The sequence below is a fragment of the Leuciscus leuciscus genome (genome assembly GCF_965113295.1).
Source record: "Leuciscus leuciscus genome assembly, chromosome: 7".
Classification (NCBI taxonomy): Eukaryota; Metazoa; Chordata; class Actinopteri; order Cypriniformes; family Leuciscidae; genus Leuciscus; species Leuciscus leuciscus.
The window spans coordinates 23,436,279-23,455,275 of NC_138731.1; the positions used below are offsets into that span (position 1 = coordinate 23,436,279).

The 18,997-nt window shown below is 38.3% G+C and overlaps 1 protein-coding gene across 9 annotated transcripts in view; it reads left to right on the plus strand.

The window, feature by feature from the left end:
- Positions 1–18,997, plus strand: part of thsd7ba (thrombospondin, type I, domain containing 7Ba) — a 317,109-nt gene that overhangs the window by 258,278 nt on the left and 39,834 nt on the right. For all 9 annotated transcript variants that reach the window (XR_014207450.1, XR_014207451.1, XM_082175663.1 and 6 more), the window contains 3 exons: positions 8,010–8,201; positions 15,433–15,699; positions 15,946–16,124. Coding sequence is in view for 7 of the 9 variants with exons in the window: in XM_082175663.1 (XP_082031789.1) it covers positions 8,010–8,201; positions 15,433–15,699; positions 15,946–16,124 (638 nt within the window). In the remaining 2 variants the exon portion in view is untranslated. The remainder of the gene's footprint in view (positions 1–8,009; positions 8,202–15,432; positions 15,700–15,945; positions 16,125–18,997) is intronic.

Here is an 18,997-nt window from a genome sequence, read left to right on the forward strand (position 1 = left end):
GGAAACCGTGAATTTGTTGAGAATGAGATCAAATTAAAATAAATGATTGTATCCAGAAGTTATTACTTTTAGACACAATGAAGTGTGACATTTTACTGAGCTTCCCCAGTTTATCAGAATATCATATTGGTACAATGGAAGGAAGCTGACATTTTTGTGCCGAGTCAAAGGTCAGTATTATTCCAGATATTGAGTGCATTCATTAAAATTAATGAGGCCATTCATTAAAAATCACAAGTCTGTGTAAATGTTATCCTGCAATGGAAGATTCAAATAGGCACTAGTACGTAGCCGCTATTGTGCGCGTGCCCCCGCAGCAAGGTTAGGATACGGATTACATGAAGATGGACTGCAGAGAGCACTTGCCTGTGTGCAGATTCAATTTCATGGTTTATTTAAACCAGCACTTGGCAGTATTGACCTCCCCTTGGATCTCACTGCATGAGGGCATGAATTAAAGTAAACAATAAATCTTGGCTAATTTACGAATGTTCACCAATTCGTTCCTGCTTTTTAATTCCACAAGAACTAACAGTGAGTACCACCACCGCAACAGCAATAAGCTCTTGTTGTTTTACCTTAGTCTAGTGATTAAAAATTACGCAGGTTGTTTATGTACACGGATGATTTATTGTTGTATTTTAGGCAAGCATCCCCGGCTGATGTAATTTGATTATTCTCAGCCTACTCAGGTGGAGTGGTGGCTTGAGACAGGCGCACAGACGCTCTCCGGCACACAGATGCAAATGAGCCAGCCGCAGAGTTCCTGCTGTGTTTGAGAACACTTGCTCTATCAGCATCCTCCACAATAAATAACAGGGCTGGAAGGCAATGCAGTAAACAGGCTTGGGAGGGTTACTTTAAAAATGTATTCCGTTACAGTTACAAATTACTTCATGAAAAAAGTATTCAGTAACGTAATCCAAGTACCACAATATGAAAGTAATGTAATCTGATTACTTTTGGATTACTTCAAGGTCACATATATAAATAAAGTCAAGCAAGAAGAAATATAATTTTTTTTGAAAACCTTTTATTTATTAAGAATTTGGTCCAGTGTAAAATATTTGCAAAATATAAACTATTTAATAAAATGTCATATAGCTGTAAGTAACTATGATGTAGCTAAAAACCTATTAAAACTAAGCAATCATGTCTCATTTCCACAATTTGGGAACACCCAGCCCTGAATATTTATGTAAAGGGCTATACAGACATCTAGTGGCTACTGTATGGTATTACAAATTATTTTTGTTTTATTTTTAACTAACATGTACAAGGAAAAAACAAAAAACTAAATTTCTACACAATCTAAATATTAGTTTATTTTAAAATAGGCCTACATGTTGACTAAAGCCGTGATCTTTCTTAATTTGCCCGACTAAACTTGGGTTGGCAGTGGGAGTTCCCCTACGTTACCTAGGCAGCGAACATCCCGTTAAGTGAGAAGAGATTAAGAAAGGACATTTTGGTACAACCATGTTGTTTGCATTTTCTTCTTTGAAAACAAAATGTCAGCGGAATTTCCATGAACTGAAAGCGTTTTTGTCCCGCGGGCATCGTTTCTACTGGCAGCGGTGATTCATTCAGCGTCTGAGGAGATTGTAGACAGCTGTTATTAGCACATGCACCAGCGGGTCGCACACGTGAGTCATTACTGGCAACAGAACCAGGAACTACAGTATAATCAAGCAGCGCTTAATATAGTGTTATTATGCCAAAATACTGATTTATTAAGTCTTAAATTAAACCATTGTAATCCTGAAAGTATTCCCCCTTTTTTCAAAATGTAACTATAATCTGATTACTACGTTTTTTGACGTAACTGTAACGAATTACAGTTACTGGATTTTTGTATCCTGATTACACAACGCCGTTACATGTATTCCGTTACTCCCCAACCCTGGCAGTAAATTACACTAAATGAACCAGAAAGACAGACACCTCTGCAAAAGTAACACGAACCTCAAACATATTGCGCTTCCTCAGACAGATTTGCAGGAAAAAAGCGACCAGAAGTCATTCATTTTCAGTGAGAGTTAGAGATGCGAGAAGATATGAGTGACTGCGTCTGTTGGTGATCATGTGAGCGCCACTGTCTGCACTCTCATTGGTAGTTTGGCCTGATCTCATTAGTGTTCATTCGTTTTTGTTTTTTTCAACATTGATCATAATAGTAAATGTTTTTTTGAGCAGCAAATCAGCATATCAGAAGGATTTCAGAAGGATCATGTGACACTGAAGACTGGAGTAATGATGCTGAAAATTCAGCTTTGCCATCACAGGAATAAATAAATCAGTTTGGGTATGTCATTCCTGGGATTTTTCAAAAGTGGGGTTGCAGCTTAACAGGTTAAAGACATTGTTAATATAGTCCAAGTGACTACAGTGGCTCAATCTTAAGTTTATAAAGCGATGAGAATACATTTTGTGCGGGTTTTTTCACGTAGTGTAACTGCGCAGCGCTTCTGTGTTATACGTCACACACATGACCAGTGTCGGCCAATAGTAAGCCTACGTGTGACGTACAACACAGATGCGCTGCGCAGTTACACTACGTGAAAAAACTCGAGGCCCAGAGAGAAGGAAATGAATAGTGGAATAAAGTCGTTATTTTTGTTGTTTGTTGTTTTTTGCGCACAAAAATTATTCTCGTCGCTTTATAAACTTAAGATTGAGCCACTGTAGTCACTTGGACTATATTAACGATGTCTTTAATGCATTTTCTGGGCCAGCAAGTTATAGTGTCTTAGAAGCCTATGGAGGAGTGAGATAGCTCTCAGATTTAATCAAAAATATCTTAATTTGTGTTGGGTTGGAACAACATGAGGGTGAGTAATTACTGACAGAATTTTCATTTTTGGGTGAACTAACCTTTTAAATGCGTTAAATAAATGAGGCCATTAAACATGTTTCATTAATATTGAATTAAATTAGTAGGACAATCAAACCAACCTTTTAATTGCATGAAGTCAATATTCTATGGACTTTGTAAGCATGAATATGTAAGACGTACAATGCTTACGTTTTTTATGCTGTCAATACCACTATCGTCAGATTGACAATTAGCATACAGTTTGGATTGGCGGAATGGTTCTGTTCTGGACAAGAACTCTCTGTGCATCCACGCAGCCTAGCATGGATAAGAGCAGGGAGAGCAGCAATAACCCCCCTTGGGGTAAACAGAACAGAACCAACATAAATGTATTGCAGATATCATTCATTCGAGATTTTAAAGTACAACATGATTCGAGAATTTATTCTGATTCAAGGGGAATCAGAATGCCATACTGACTGGCCGAGAGGAGTAGCTGGGGATGGAGGAGGGTAATTAGCGCCTGAGAAACACAATAGCTGTTGATAATACTGAAGGAGCTTATATATGTATACGGTGATAGGTGTCGTATTCCTATAGGTAGACGTGGATCAGCTGAGAGTCAGCTGATGCAAGCTGACTAACGTGACCTGCCAGAACTGACGCTACGCTTAAAGGAACACTCCACCGTTTTTTGAAATAGGGCTTATTCATCTTCTTTCCTACATTTAGATAGGTGGGCAAATGCATTTTTGTCTCAGTGCATGCATTGTTTTAGTTTGACAGGGTCGGCGCTAGCTTAGCTTAGCCTAATGAATGGAATCCTTTGTTGCCAGCTAGCATGTCCTGAGTAAAAGTGATATAAAAAAATTAAAAAACCCACCTAATTACTTCTTGTGGCCTGCATATTCACAACAAGTACAAATAGCGATGCAGATTAACACTAGACGATTTCCTATGCAGATATTCACTTGGGACTATATTAGGGGGAAGCACAGGTGAAGCACTGCTACTTGGGCGTAGAGATATCACGCCCAAGTAGCAGTGCTTCGCCTGTGCTTCCCCCTAATATAGTCCTTAATATATAAGTCAATATCTGCCTAGGAAATCGCCTAGTGTTAATCTGCATCACTATTTGTACTTGTTGTGAATACGCAGGCCACAAGCAGTAATTAGGTGGGGTTTTTTTTTTTTATATCACTTTTACTCAGGACATGCTAGCTGGCAACAAAGGATTCCATTCATTATGCTAAGCTAAGCTAGCGCCGACCCTGTCAAACTAAAACAATGCATGCACTGAGACAAAAATGCATTTGCCCACCTATCTAAATGTAGGAAAGAAAGTGAATAAGCCCTATTTAAAAAAACGGTGGAGTGTTCCTTTAATATCAGTGCTTGTTTGTATAGAGTTAAACTCTACTCACCTTTGTACCACTGCCTATGGTCACTGTCATTCATATCACCTCAAATCACTACCTCTCATTGAAAGTGAATGACTGAATTCCAGTGTAGACAGGTTGTTAAGGAACGCTCACACTGACAGAGTCCCTGTACAGTTGATTACTATGTGTGCTTGCACAATGAAACCTTACTGGAAACCAACAGTACAACGAATGCTCCTGTCATAGTCCATGAAACTGTCTGCATATGGCAGAAATCCATATCAGATAGGTAGTATTTTGCATTACAGGATGTGAAAGACAGGAGTATTTTTGGTTTTGCTGTGGTAAATTTTGCTGACAGAAATTTCTGTCACATTCTGCTGGTATTCAACGCTTTGTCTATTCACTTTTGGTTTAAAAAAGCTTGTTCCCAATTGGGGATCTTATTTTGCACATTTTGAGCAACTCACTGCAGTCTTTGGTGTCCACTAAATCATGTCGGGGGTATTTAAGAAGGCACATATATTGATTATACCACACATACTAATCTTCGTCTCACATTATGGATTAAAATGTCTCAGTTAATCAGTTCACATTATTATGGGGTGGATGTGCAAGTGTCTTCCACAGTGCTTCTTGGTATTGTGCATAGCTTCAGTAATCATTTAATTGGGCTTAGATTCCCACATATCGAAACCTTAATTCTAGGAGCACATGAAAGTGTTACTCTAATGAAAAGAGTCGTCTTCTGGGTTTTTTGTGCGCTCGGCCTATGCCGTTAATGAGTACTGAGAAGCTTAGCCGGCAAGTCTGACAGTCTTTTTTAAGGGCCATAAAAGTTCTCCACCGTGTCCTTTTGAGTAGTCAGCAAACATTGTCACCTTTGTAAGTGGCTGCATTATTAAGTTGATCCCTGTCATGAGCCGAGATAAGAATAAAATGTTAACAATAGGGAGAGGAGATAAATTGAGAGAGAATGGTATAGGGATGGAGGAGAGAGGGGAAATAATTGTGCTAAAAATGGGCAGCCTGTGCGCTCCAATCAGAATGTCACTACTGTCAACCTTTCTGTCTCTGGGGCACTGCAGCAATGAGTGTGAGAAAGAAAAGGAAGCTAGGAGAGACAGAGTAGGAGGGAGAAACTGATGTCTACCCTGGGAGGCATGTGAAATTCTTAAGAGTAAAAAAAGAAAAAAAAAGAAATGTCATCTCAAAACTTACCTTTCACATTTGAATCTGAAGGACAAAATGCTCAGAATGACTATTCAATTCTGTTAACAATGTCATTTATGGTACAGTACCATAATATGCTACACATAATTTCAAGCTCTCTTGATTCTGATTGGTTAAATAGTTTTGTATTATGAACACTAAATTGTATAATTGACCGATGTCACAGACATCCAGTTGCATTGATAAAATAAAAAAAATAATACAGTAAAGCAGTAATACTGCTTATGTTATTATGTTTTTTAAAATATAATTTTTTCATGTGATGGCAAAGCTTAATTTTCAGCATCATTACTCCAGTCTTCAGTGTCACATGATGCTTCAGAAATCATTATAATATGCTGCTCAAGAAACATTTCTTATTATTATCAACATTTGTGCTGTTTCATATTTTTGTGGAAAATGTGATGCATTTTTTTTCAGGATTCTTTGATGAATTGATAGTTCAAATGAACAGCATTTGTTTGAAATATAAGTCTTTTGTAACATTATAAATGTTTGTACTGTCATGTTTAACCAGTTTAATGCATCCTTGCTAAATAAAAGTATGAATTTCTTCACAAAAAAAAGAAGAAAATATTACTGACCCCAAACCTTTTGAACGATAGTATTTTAATTAATTATTTGAATCTGTTTATGACTGACATGATCCTATATACATAATCCATATATATAGTTGCAGAGTGTGAAAACAAATAAAATGCCTTTGTAATGATAATCTAAGTCTGTCGTTTTCACACAAAAGCAAACTATGATGTATTATTAAAACACCATCCCACGTCTAGATACTATCTCCACCCACGTTACTCTGAAGTGAACAGAGCAAATGCTTTGGTCAGAGAGCAACATTTGAAATTCAAATAGGAATCAATAAAATGTGGTAAAGGCGTATGTGTACATGTATGCCTGTTCAAAGACATCAGAGGGTCACTTCTGAGATAACAGCATCACATTGCCCTAGGGAAGGTGACGTCCATGCAGACTAGAGTCAGATGTTATTTTTGCACTTAAACATGCACAGGGTCTTTGTTCTATATTCAAAACTCAATTGTTCCCTCCCTTCGGTTTAGAGCCTTTCTGACAGATCTGCAAGGGTTGGAATTTGTGTCCTACAAATCTGAATCAATACAGTATTAATTATCAATGTGGCACAAGCAGTGGGGAACGAACACCTACTAAACATTGGAAAAACAAATAAACTCTGGTGCATCTGTAGCTGAAAGAGCATATTTCATCTGTGTGTACAATAAAGTGCAAGTGTAAATGCATCAGTGAAGAAAATCTTTGAAAAAGACTAAATAAAATGGTATATACTGGAGATATCACTAATGTACTGTATACTGTATATTTAGTCCTCCTCTTATTTTAGTTTTTTCGTTTGGGTTAAATCTTTTTCTTATGTAGTTATTCTTTTTAAAGTTGAATGCCATGACACATTTACCATGCTATTGCCATGGATCCACACCCAAAATAACATGGAAACACCCTAGTTATTCTTTACTAAATGTATTTAGTAGTGCTCTTTTTACACTGTTTTACACTGTTTACAAATCATCATGTGAAAATGATTTCTGAAGGATTATGTGACACTGAAGACTTGAGGAATGATGTTGAAAATTAAGCTAATATCAAAATATTACACTACATTTTATCTATTTAAATATTTTCAAATAGAAAACAGTTACCTTAAATTGTAATAATGTTTCACAATGTCAATGTGTTTACTTTATTTTTCATCAAATACATGGAGCCTTGGTGCTCATTAGACTTCCTTTTAGATATTTTGGCAAGGCTACAGTTAAGCTAATTAACTATATAATAATTATACCATTAGTTTATTACTGCCACTGTTCTATAAAAACAATAAACAATGAAAGGGCATATGTTGCAATGTGTTTATTTACCTTGGTAAAATCCAACTTTTTTCTATATTAAATTGCCTGATGTCTTGATCGGTTGGAACAATTATTGTGTTTTTAATTGTTCTTTAATAATATTGTGTAAACAATGTGAACCAATAAAAAACTCTGCCATACAGTTTGAAAAGTTCCCTTCAAATGTGTGTTATAGCTGTGTGTTAACTGTGCTCCCCTGAAAAGCCTCTGCTGAGTGGAAAGAGCCATGCTGCTGAGAACTGTGTCAAAAACATGTCATCATGTAAGGCAGAGTGGCACATTTAAGTCAGTGAGGGGAAAAGACCTCAGCACAATCTTTGCTGTCTGTGAGGAATACATCTTGTGGGTGGAATGGATGCAGTGTGCTGAAAAGGTAACAGGCGGCTTCACATTTGCCAAGCATATCATTTATCGTCCCTCAGTGGCGGAGATGCAGAGGAGGACAATTTTCATGTGAGAGGATCTGAAATCAGCGCTGTTAAAGAAAGAGTTATGGGGAAAAGTTAATGGCTTTTACCACGTGCAGTCCGGCTGCAAATACATTTCCATGAAATCGCTACCACGTTAATGCCTGAAGTACTGTCATGTCATGTATTTTCTGTCCAAAGCAATATTTATCAAATTTTTATCACAAGTGGCATAAATGACTGTTGTATTAAAGCTGTGTTTGATTGTGTGCCCTCTCAGGAGTGAGCTGTGTGGATGAGTATGATGAGATGGCAGCCGTGTCAGAGTGTCTCCGGTGGGCCGGGCCGATGCCGTCCCGCTTCAGGAGCTGCTGGGTGCCCTGCAGGGATGACTGCACCTTCAGTTCTTGGTCTAAAGTCTCTGAATGCTCTGGATGTGGGAGCCGACATACCCGCAAACGCACCCTAACAGGTGAGATACTGTACATTCAGACAACTTTTCAGGGTGATTCACAAAGTTGTGAATATCCAGTATATATTATGCCACCCCCAAATCTTGTGCGCTAATTACACTAATGAGAAAATGCTATGAGGCTGGTATGAGGGTTTCGGGTTTGTGCAATAACCATTCTACCCTTTAGAAAGATACTTAACTCCTGGTTGATCCAAGAGGCTGTAACTTTAACTTTAAGCAAATTGAGTCAAATAAAATATGTAAAAATGTTAGTCTTGATGAAAATTAGTGATGCACCGATTTTTCATAACCGATACGATATTCCAAATTCTGAGTATCGGCCGATACAGTTATCGGTCCGATACCAGTGCTGTTTTTTCTTGATCGTTGTAGAATATCTAAACCTCGTTGTGTGGAACTGATAAACAATCTTTTTTGAGTTAAACAAAAATAATTATAAACTAAATGAGTGGATAATTCTGCAGCACAGTACTTCTAGAAAAATCTGTGGTGCACAATTTTATAATTGGTGTAATTTGATAAAATCTAAACAATTAGTCAAATACATAATTTAGTGTACAAAAAATAAACGTGAACAAAAGTTTAGTGCTAAATCTGGTCAAATGTTAATTAAAAAAGCAAATTACTATTTCTATAACAAGGTCAATTGTGTTCATTTCTTACAGTTAGCAGGATGTTTGTTTAGTGTTTGGAATGGAAAAGTCACAAAACAGAACAAATACTGCATCAGTGAATAAATCCTATACCGTAGCGAGTCGGTAAGCTTGTTTATATCCTGACAAGTGTGGGTACAAATTAGTGGCATTTTTGTAAAATCCTTGGAACACCAGTGCCAGTACAATGGCTTCTAGAGTGTCATTATTGTAGTATCACTTGAGGAATATCACTTTAACAAAGGAAGTAAGCTGACAGACAAGTCAGCTTTAGTATATTCCTTAGCTGAGCATAATCAGCTAGAGCTCAGAAAACGGCCTTGGAAAAAGAAGTCATTTAAAGTGACCTTTAAGTGTTCAGGGCTCCAGTCGGTAACATTAAGGAGAATATTCATATTCATTATTTCATTAACTGTCCTCTTCTTCTTTTCTTTTGCTTTACTGCACATACATAAGTGTTTTGACAAGCCTGTCTATCATCGGAGATCAGAGACCTGATGTGAACTGCTCTACGGGCAGATTTAGAGTCTTGTTAGGGAATTATTGCAGTGCTTTTTGCTTTAGTTAGTTTGTTCCCATAAAAATCATGATTGGCTCTCATTAAGATCCTGCACATCTCGGTGTGACATGTTCACTGTATCAGATAAACCTTCAAAGGCTTTCTTCACCTCATACTTTTAGGAAATCCCACATCAAAGGCGATCACATGCTAAAATGTCAAATTTCAACCTAGAAATCCAAGAGCATCAAAAAAGAAAAAAGAAATGACAAAAAATGAAGGCTGAAAACTGCAAGCTAAGGGTGATTGTGCTTCTTGCTTAATTAAATGCACTATATCCAGCAGGTGTTGGTTTCTGGGGGTGTCATCAATAATGAATCGTTGCTGTGGAAAGTGTATGTGTTTTATATACATATGCGCACACTCACACACGCAGTGAAAGCAGAAAGCAGATTGTCAGTGAGGCTGCAGTGTACTGACAGAGATTTCACACTGTTAGAGCTGTTTTCTATCACTGACCGCCTCTGAACACCCAGAACAGATGGAGGCTGGCAAACACTCGTCAGGAAGCTTCTGGACACCAGTGAGAGTGTGAGTTTCTTTCTACCTCAATGACTGTGTCCATTTCTCTTTCTCCCTAGTCCCTACCTGTATACTGTATATAGAGGTCTGCTGTGAGACATGGATAGAGTCATTATGAGAGAGTCAAATAATCATTCACTCAATAGATTTGTTTAAACCACACTGATTTATTTAGAAACAAAACAAGTGCCTGTTCAACCAATTAATTTATAAACACTGATTTATTCAGGTATTCATTAATTTTGTGTTGCTCAGAGACAATTCTGCATTGGTTGCACTTGGAAGTATTTTTGTTGTCAATGTTGTTTCTAAAATGTAAATGTAATTATGCTCATTATTAAAGGGTGTATCCACAGCTGACAATGCAGAAATTAAGCATTTCTCTACAATTTCCAAACTCGTTATATACTCCTGAAGAAAACATCTATTAATTTGTTAATATGAATGATATTAAGGTTTGAACATGCTATACAGACACAGATTTAACTGCTGTGACATACTGAAATGAAACAAGAACATGGTCTTTTCAATTAATGATATATGCATTCTTTATACCAACTTGCAAACAACATTCTTCATTCTTTCAAGCATACATATTTATTTCTATAAATTAAATATAGATTAATCCTTATTAAAGGTGCTCTAAGTGATGCCGGGAGTGTTGACATTCGAATTGTTGTCAAACAAAACGGAGGCTAGCTAGACCCTCCCTCCTCCTCATCCCGTCTCCTCCCTCCTCCCCTCCCTTCCGGCATTAAGGAAAGTCAAAGTAGTCACTAAAAACAAAATTAAGTTTTACTGATACTTCATTCAATGTGTAATGTCACCGAGTTAGATAAATGCTTTTATATATTGCAGAACAGAATGCAGAAAAAGAGAAACATTGTCTTAAAATCGTTTCGCCACATGAGGTTATAACTATAACTATAGCTCCCATACAAGGACGCAATAATAGCAAGATAACGTTAGCTTCGCGTTTCCCAGTGAGCATAAACAACGGCGGCGTCGTAAACAAATTTAGTCAAAGTTGTCAATAGCCTATAAATGAACATTCAAATCCATAACAAACAGTGGGTGAAAACAATCATTCACACAAATTGTCGCCCTACTGTGAATTTGCTTGACCATTTACAATAGAGATTGATCACTAGCTGAAACATATATGTTGTATTCACCAAAGCTAACGCTGACTGCATAGTTCTAGCTAATTACATCCTTGTGTTGGTTTGGCGAACATGAACGTCAGTTTAGAAAGAAAAATGGATTTACCTGTTCTGCAAAAACAGAGCAACTGAATGTCGGATTGGAAGCCCTTCTGCCGGCGGAGTTCTTGCCACATTTCGAGGGTTTTTCCGATGTAAATTCGGGACTTTGCGCGTTCCTTATCCTTGTCCCTCTTCTTTACAATTTGTTCATCGGAACGTCGTCTCTTTAGTCGTGTGTCGGCCATAATTCAAACTTCCCTCTTCATGCTTCTCTCTCGTCTCTCCTCCACACCCCCTTCATGTCCACGCGCACTAACCCCCAAACCACACCCCTCAAATACTTCTTGTCTGTGATTGGCTGGAGCACTGTTTGTTGTGTTTCGTGGTGCGGGTGAGCCCAGTTTGTTTTTGTTGCCGTTTGTGGAGCCTGTGGTGTCTAGAGAGACCGCGTTTTTTTACAGTGTGTTCAGGGGACAGGCAGCTAGCGGATAGTGAGGAGATGTTTGCTGTATGTGACAAAAAATGTTTTGGCCTAAAAAACGCGTGACATCACTTAGAGCACCTTTAAAGTTATTCCGTCTAGAACATTGAGTGGTTTTGAGCATGAAACCACTTGCCTGTTTGATCCTATTCCCACATGCTTATTTAAATCTTGCTTCAATGTTTTGTGCCCTGCTGTTTTATAAATGACTCTTTGCAGACTGGGGTTGTTCCAGCAGCACTAAGGATTGCCAAAAAAAAAAAAAAAAAAAGAGAGAGAGAATGATTTTAATAATTATCGTCCTATCTCAAATCTTCAGTTTCTTGCAAAAATACTTGAGCATATTTTTGCCTCTCATTTGTGTAACCATCTCATGACTAATTACCTTTTTGAACTCCAGTCGGGTTTTCATAAATTTCACAGTACTGAGACAAATTTGGTTAAAGTCACCAATGATTTGTTGATGGCTTCTGACTCTGGTGCAACATCCATTCTCATCCTTCTTGATATAAGTGCTGCTTTTGATACTGTTGATCACAGTCTATTACTCACACATCTTGAAAGAGTGTTTGGTGTGTCGGGGACAGTTTTGATGTGGTTTAGATCCTATTTTACTGACCATTCCCAGTTCATTTCTGTGGGTGGCCATAGGTCTGAGATTAGCTCTGTTTTCACTGGTGTTCCTCGGGGGTCAGTCTTGGGCCCTTTACTTTTTAATATTTATCTTCACCACTTGGCTATCTCTTGAGATTGCTCGGCCTCCATTATCATTTTTATGCTGAAGATACGCAGATTTATATACATTCAAAACCAGATAAGCACCCTGACACTGATTTTCTTTCCGACTGTATTACTGAAATAAAAACATGGATGAGTAATAATTTGCTGTGTCTGAACAGTGGTATAACCAAAGTTATGCTCATTGGTTTCCATCATCAAATTTCCAAAGCTGTTTCTCTTTGTCTTAAACTTTTAATGGCTCTGTTTTGGAAACCAAAAGTAAAGTGAGGAACCTCCGAGTTATTTTCGATGCTAATCTTTATATAATACATAGATTCCTCATTAGTGGCCGCTAATAGGTAAGCCGCTAATGAGAGATCTATGTATCTATGATACAATATATCGCACGCCGCTGTTGTGTCGTTCAGTCAGCATGGTTCACGATTATTGATTGGCGAGTACAGAAAATATCCATATTTAAAACTTTATCGACTAAAATAACTAGCTTCCGACAGATGGCCGTACGCATCGATTTACGCCAAAAGAGTAACTTGACGCACAAGGTAATGACGCCTCTCGCGGTTCATACACACAGGGCTGGGCAACTACGTTCGTCATTACGTTGTGCGTCAAGTTCAATCATAAATTGTGACAGTGTCATTTGGCTTTTGACTCGACCAGAGATTGACTGAATCCACTGAGTATTGCATCATGATTGATGATGATCTTTCATCAGCTTTATCTTTAAAGCTTTAGCTGTCAGCAAAACCACACTGATCGCATTGATGCAACAAAGCTGAATCCTTCAAACAACAAAACACCAAAAGCCTCTGAATCCAGTACATCAAAGCATCTTTTTTCACAGGTATTTAGCCTGACCATGCATAATTGTCCAGTGCAGCCCACAGGTTTGACAGACTGAGTTTATTTTACTTGACAGGTTTGAGAACACTGTTGAATGCAGGTCTGTATAATGTCAGTAACAGCATGTCTGAAAGGAGCAACTCTCCTCATGGACAGATCCTTTTATTTATATAACCTAATAATATTCATCATGTCTAGTGGACATGACTAATTTGAAATGTTCCAGGAAGTGAAGTGTGCAAAGAGGAACTAATAGCCACTTAAACAGAAGCCTTTATGATGTGAAATCTATCCATTTCTCTCCTCATTAGATAAATTAGATGTATATGGTCCACTGAACATGGGCGTACTCCGGGTCTATGTTTGTACAAATAAGAGAAAGGGAGCTGCTTTTGGTTGATGCAGTTCTCATATTGGCTGTGGCATCCCAATACAAAAGGGAACCCACCCCCCCCCCACCCCAACAATAACAACAAACATAAATAAATAAATGTTCTTCAATGAATTGTTAAACATATTGTGGGATTGTTGATTCTTAATGTTGTTTATCTTGTTTAGATGTTTAATTTTTTATTTACTTGTTTGTACTTTTCATCAGTGAAAGTTCTAAACACACACTTTTTTGGACATTTTGATTTAGAGTATAGACGGGAAGGTGAGAGTAGGTGGGGAGGAGTTGGAATTGAGACTTGACTCAGATCTGTCCTAAATATGGGTCCTCATGAGCTAACGGTTCTTATATGTTTTGTAAGTTGTTTAGAATGAGACTGACACCACCCATCCTTGTCTTAACATTTATTCATTCATTTATTTATTTATATTTATTATTTATTTATTTTTATTATTATTTATTTATATAATTATTTTTTTTTTGTTGCAATTCATAATCTTGAGTTATGTACTATGTTACCTTTGTGCTAAACATGAATAACATTTCGTGTTATTCCCCCCCCCCCCCCCCCCCCTGTTTGGCATCATTTATGCACCCTCATGTTTTTCCAAACCCATGAGAATTTCGTTCATGTTTGAAACCAAATGAAGATATTTTCAATGAATCCTGACAAATTTCTGTCTTTCCATTGAAATTGTCATGCAGACACGTTTTGAGAGTTCACAAGAACCAATGTTTGTTCTTGCGAGTCAAGCAAGTACGGCTAAGCTTCCATTTGCTGTATTTGATAAACTTTATGTATGTGTCTTTATCAATGTTTATATGTGAATAAGAACATACATTGAAAATTAGAAGCATCAAAGTTTTTGAATGGAGGGACAGGAATCTCTCAAGTTTCAATATAAATATCTTTAATTTTATCTTAAGACAAACAAAAGTCTTGTGGGTTTGGGAAGTGTGCTGCCCTTGAATCTTTTAATACATTCTGAGCAGGGTTGGTACCCTCCTAAAAGTCATAATAATAATAATAAATGTATTTTATATAGCACCTTTAAAAGTTATTTTCTCAAGGCGCTTTACATATAAGACAAACACAACAAGGCATTACACTGTAAATATAACAAAAGGCAGATAACCAAAAACAACAATAGAGAAACAAATAAAGTAAAAGCAATCCTAAAATAAAGGTTGTAAGACAAACACAATTTGAACTCAATAAAATGTCATTCAGAACCATATCCATGCCAAATGGAATTCTGATCTTGACAATCCATTCATCAGTTACTCCAGAACTGATCCTCCATCACAGGGGTAACCAACATCCTGCAGACAGTGCAACATCCCAGCTTCAACACACCTGCCTGGAAGTTTCTATTAACCCTGAAGACCTTGATTCGTTTCTTCAGGTGTGTTATTTAAGGTTGGAGCAGAACTCTGCTCAATAGTGGCTCTCCAGGAGCAGGATTGGACACCCCTGATCCATCATATAAAGTGTGTTGAATGGCATGTTTGCTTAAAGAAATTATTCTGTCTTGCTCTTGTCACTGAGCGTTTCCATTTCAGCCTACTCAGAATAGTTCTCTAATCGTTCCCTGGGGATGTTTGCAGTGGCACTTAGCAGTCCACATTTGACAGCAGAATGAGTAATGGTCCAGTTATCCAGACATCATTAATGTTTTAATAATTTTCATAGACAGATAAGTACATTACACACATGAGCTCCCAGAGTGCAGTCTGAATAGCACCAAAAATGCTGATGACTAGTCTGTTATTTATTGCTTCCTCTTTCTTTTTTCTTCTTGCTTTCTGGCTCCATTTTCTCACTATTTTCAGGTCGGAGCCGGAAACAGGACCGTTGTTTGAAGGAAGACTTGTACCCTCTGGTAGAGTCCGAGCCTTGTCCGTGCGAAGAGTTTGTTTCTCAGCCGTATGGTAACTGGTCATCTTGTGTCCTGTCTGAGACCCCGGTCCAAGGATCCCTCCAGGGTTGGAGGGGTCGCCGAGAAGCACGTGACTGTGGTCAGGGATTGCGTTATCGTGCCGTGGCCTGTCTGGACCATGAAGCCCACTTGGTTAGCCCAGAACTCTGCAGCGAATCAGGTTTGCATACTTGTTTCTATCTTCTTTTCCTCTCTTTCTCTCTCTCAGTAAAGAGATAAGTAATTTGTCTCTGCTGGAAAGGCGAGCATTCATTAGTCAAATAGGAAGCTGTGGGGTGCCCTGAACTGTCAGTGTAAATTAGACGAGGTCTCAGCATCGGTACCAGGTGTTTCCGCTAACATTGTTAGTGGGATGGTGAATGGCAGGGGCTCGACCGCTCTGATTGCTCAACATGCTCTTTCGCAGGTCTGGTGGAAGAGGTCTGCCACATGCCATGCCCTCTGGACTGCAAGCTGAGCGACTGGTCGCCGTGGTCGGCCTGCAGTGCCTCCTGCGGCAGCGGGCTGAAAATCAGGTCCAAATGGCTTCGGGAGAAGCCGTTCAACGGTGGGCGGCCATGCCCCAAACTAGACCTGAAGAATCAGGTGAGATGTGCGGTCCCAATAGGGAAACTAGTCTCTCTGTGGGCTTCCACCACCATATGGTTGATCGTCAGTGAGAAGCGAGTAATGAGAACCATTAAGGGTCTATGATCGCAGGCATCATGATTCAGATAATCGCTCATGTAAACTGTTTCATTTAGGGCCTTTAACGCATCCGTTTTTATTGAACGCCTGAAATATCCCCAACGGAATATATCTAAGCCGCCTAAAGATACATTTTGCATTTTCAGCACGGTTAACATTCAACTCATTACCATTTCACCGGTTAATGCATGCCTCTTCATTAAGTGGAGTTTACCAAACGTATTGCCTCGAAGCTAAAGTATGAGCAAACACTATCTCCTCGTCCTTTAAATAGTTCCTCTCTCGCAGCGAGACGGCACAAAGGTGCTAACAAGTGTCCGTGTAAAATACTCTTCCTGATTGCTGTAGATTTGCTCTCTTCGCAGAAAAACATGCCCATTAGCGCAGGCTGTCTTTCCGTGACCTCTCCTCTCCTCCTTTTACCGTCAACTAGTTAGGACAGTTTGTACAAGTGTTCTGTTAAACGCTGTTGAGCATGTGCAACTCTGCCAGCTTCTCATTTCGGTCTTTGTGTTGCCAAAGCACGCATATGGGTCACATATTGTTGATTCTTGATCTCGATGATGGAAATGCTTATTTGGTCATTAGTCATGTGCTTTATGCATGATTAAGACAATTGTTTGAGTCTTCTGAATAGAGCCCTAGATTTCACCACATCTGCAAAAAAGAAAGAAAAGCATGAGAAGGTACATTCATCTATGAGTACATTTGCGACAGCTTGTTCCCAGATGGGTCGTGCTTTAAAGGGAAATGATATTATAAATGTGCTGTGTGTGCTGGAATAGGCTGTAGAGGACACACTGGTTTCTAGAGGTCAATATGCAGATGAGGCAGTGTGCGTGAAAAATATTCAAATGCATTCTTTTGCGGCTGTGTGTACAGATGGTTAAGTGCCTACTAACAACTTTTATGGACCCACTGTTTAAGGGGACTCACAATACCCCTCCGCTAAAAGCAGAGTTTGCCTTGGCTAATGCCCCCTCCAATCTTTTGGAGAGATGAACTCTCAATGTTGACATTTTGCAAACGGCCGCTCTGTGGACTTGGCAGACAGGCTCTGCAGCTGGCCGTATTTGAAGCGGCCCCCTCTGTGAAGGTGTGGGGATGGAAATTTCTTTATAAGCGTAGTAAGAAAGTCACCAACAAAGCCACAGTGGATTCATGTGAGTGTGTTTGAGTTTGAGGAAAATTGTATCACTCTGAGGATGCCCTTTCATAGCTCAGAAGACTTAATGGAGTTCTCAGAAGGGTTTGATGGGAAATGTTAGAGTTCATATTGAAATCTCAGAATTTTGATTGCAGATTTTGGTATCTTGGTATATCGCAGCACATTTATTGATTGGATCTATTGAGATTCTGAAATGTTATATGAGACTATGTATTTTCTTTACAATTTTATGCATTTAACTGACACCCAAAGTGACACTGCATTCAAGATAGCATTTTATCAGTTCATGCATTCCTTGGGAATAGAACCCATGACCTTGATGATGCAGCACAAATATCTATTTATCTGAATAGTGATGCACCAAAAGGAAAATTGTTGACCAAAATCGTCAATTTTAAATGAGCCTTTTGAAAGAAGCTGTTGAGAAATATTTCCATGTGTTCAATGAGATTATTTTTGTTTGAAGTAGCCTGTCACTATTTGTGGCACTTGTGTGCACCAAAATATTATCTTGTGAATGAATCTCACTAGTAATGTGGCAATAAATTATTTAATGCACAACTGAGAAGCCATTGTTGTGGAATTTTGTCCACATTATGCTCCTCTAGACTTCAGAGGTTTTTTTTGTTTGTTTTTTGTGCGGTTGTGCTTGCGTATCTGGATTTATCCACGAGACTCAGAGAAGTGCACGTGTCCTAACAGCTGCTTGCATTACCTTTTTTGCACTCATATCATCCATCACTCAGCATTTAAATGAAATCTAATTAAACTGGGATTGTTTCATGTGTTGATTTTTCATTTCATTTTTATCCTTGTAAATTATCCTGTTATCAGATCTTAGCATAGCAAATTCTCAGGCAGCTCATTGTCCATCTCTAGTAGTGAGACTTTTGGTTAGAAATATTTGATGGCTAAAATGTTGTGCATTCCTAAATCTGATCCCTGTCTAGGACATGAATTGACCAACTTTTTGATGCCATGGGCCCCCTGTCATGATCACATTTTGTGCATGATATTATAAAGACAAAAACATAATACATTTTAACATTTATTATAATTTTATTCATTATATATTATTTTTGTTTATTTATTTGTTTTATTTTATTTATGTTTTTCTGAACTTTTCCCCAGACCTCCTTGCACCTGAGATTTTCCTTTCCTAATGGCCAGAGAGTAATACAGGGTGTGTAAGAAAAGCAGAGTGAATGTCTTTGTGTTGAAATTACTGGTCCTGGAATAATCGAAAACCTTATTAGTGGAGTTTATGGATCGGAGCAGCGTGCTCAAATCATTCAAAGTGCAATTCAAGACTGGCTAACATTTTCCTAAAAAATCAGGTTTGTGAGCTATTAACACTTCACTTGACATTTCACTATTGTGACATCAAATGCATTCTTTTGCTGCAGATCAGACCACGTCTGGGCTTTGATGTTATGTTCTCTTCGAAGTAAATTGTTTGGAGCAGGACTAGGTAAGGAAACTTTGTTAACACGCCACGTTCCTTGTGAGCTTTAGCTTGTTATGTGTCTTTGATAATCTGTCTCTGGCTGTCTGGCCTCTACCTTTAACAAGCAATCCTCACTTTCCCCAGTGTGGCTTTCTG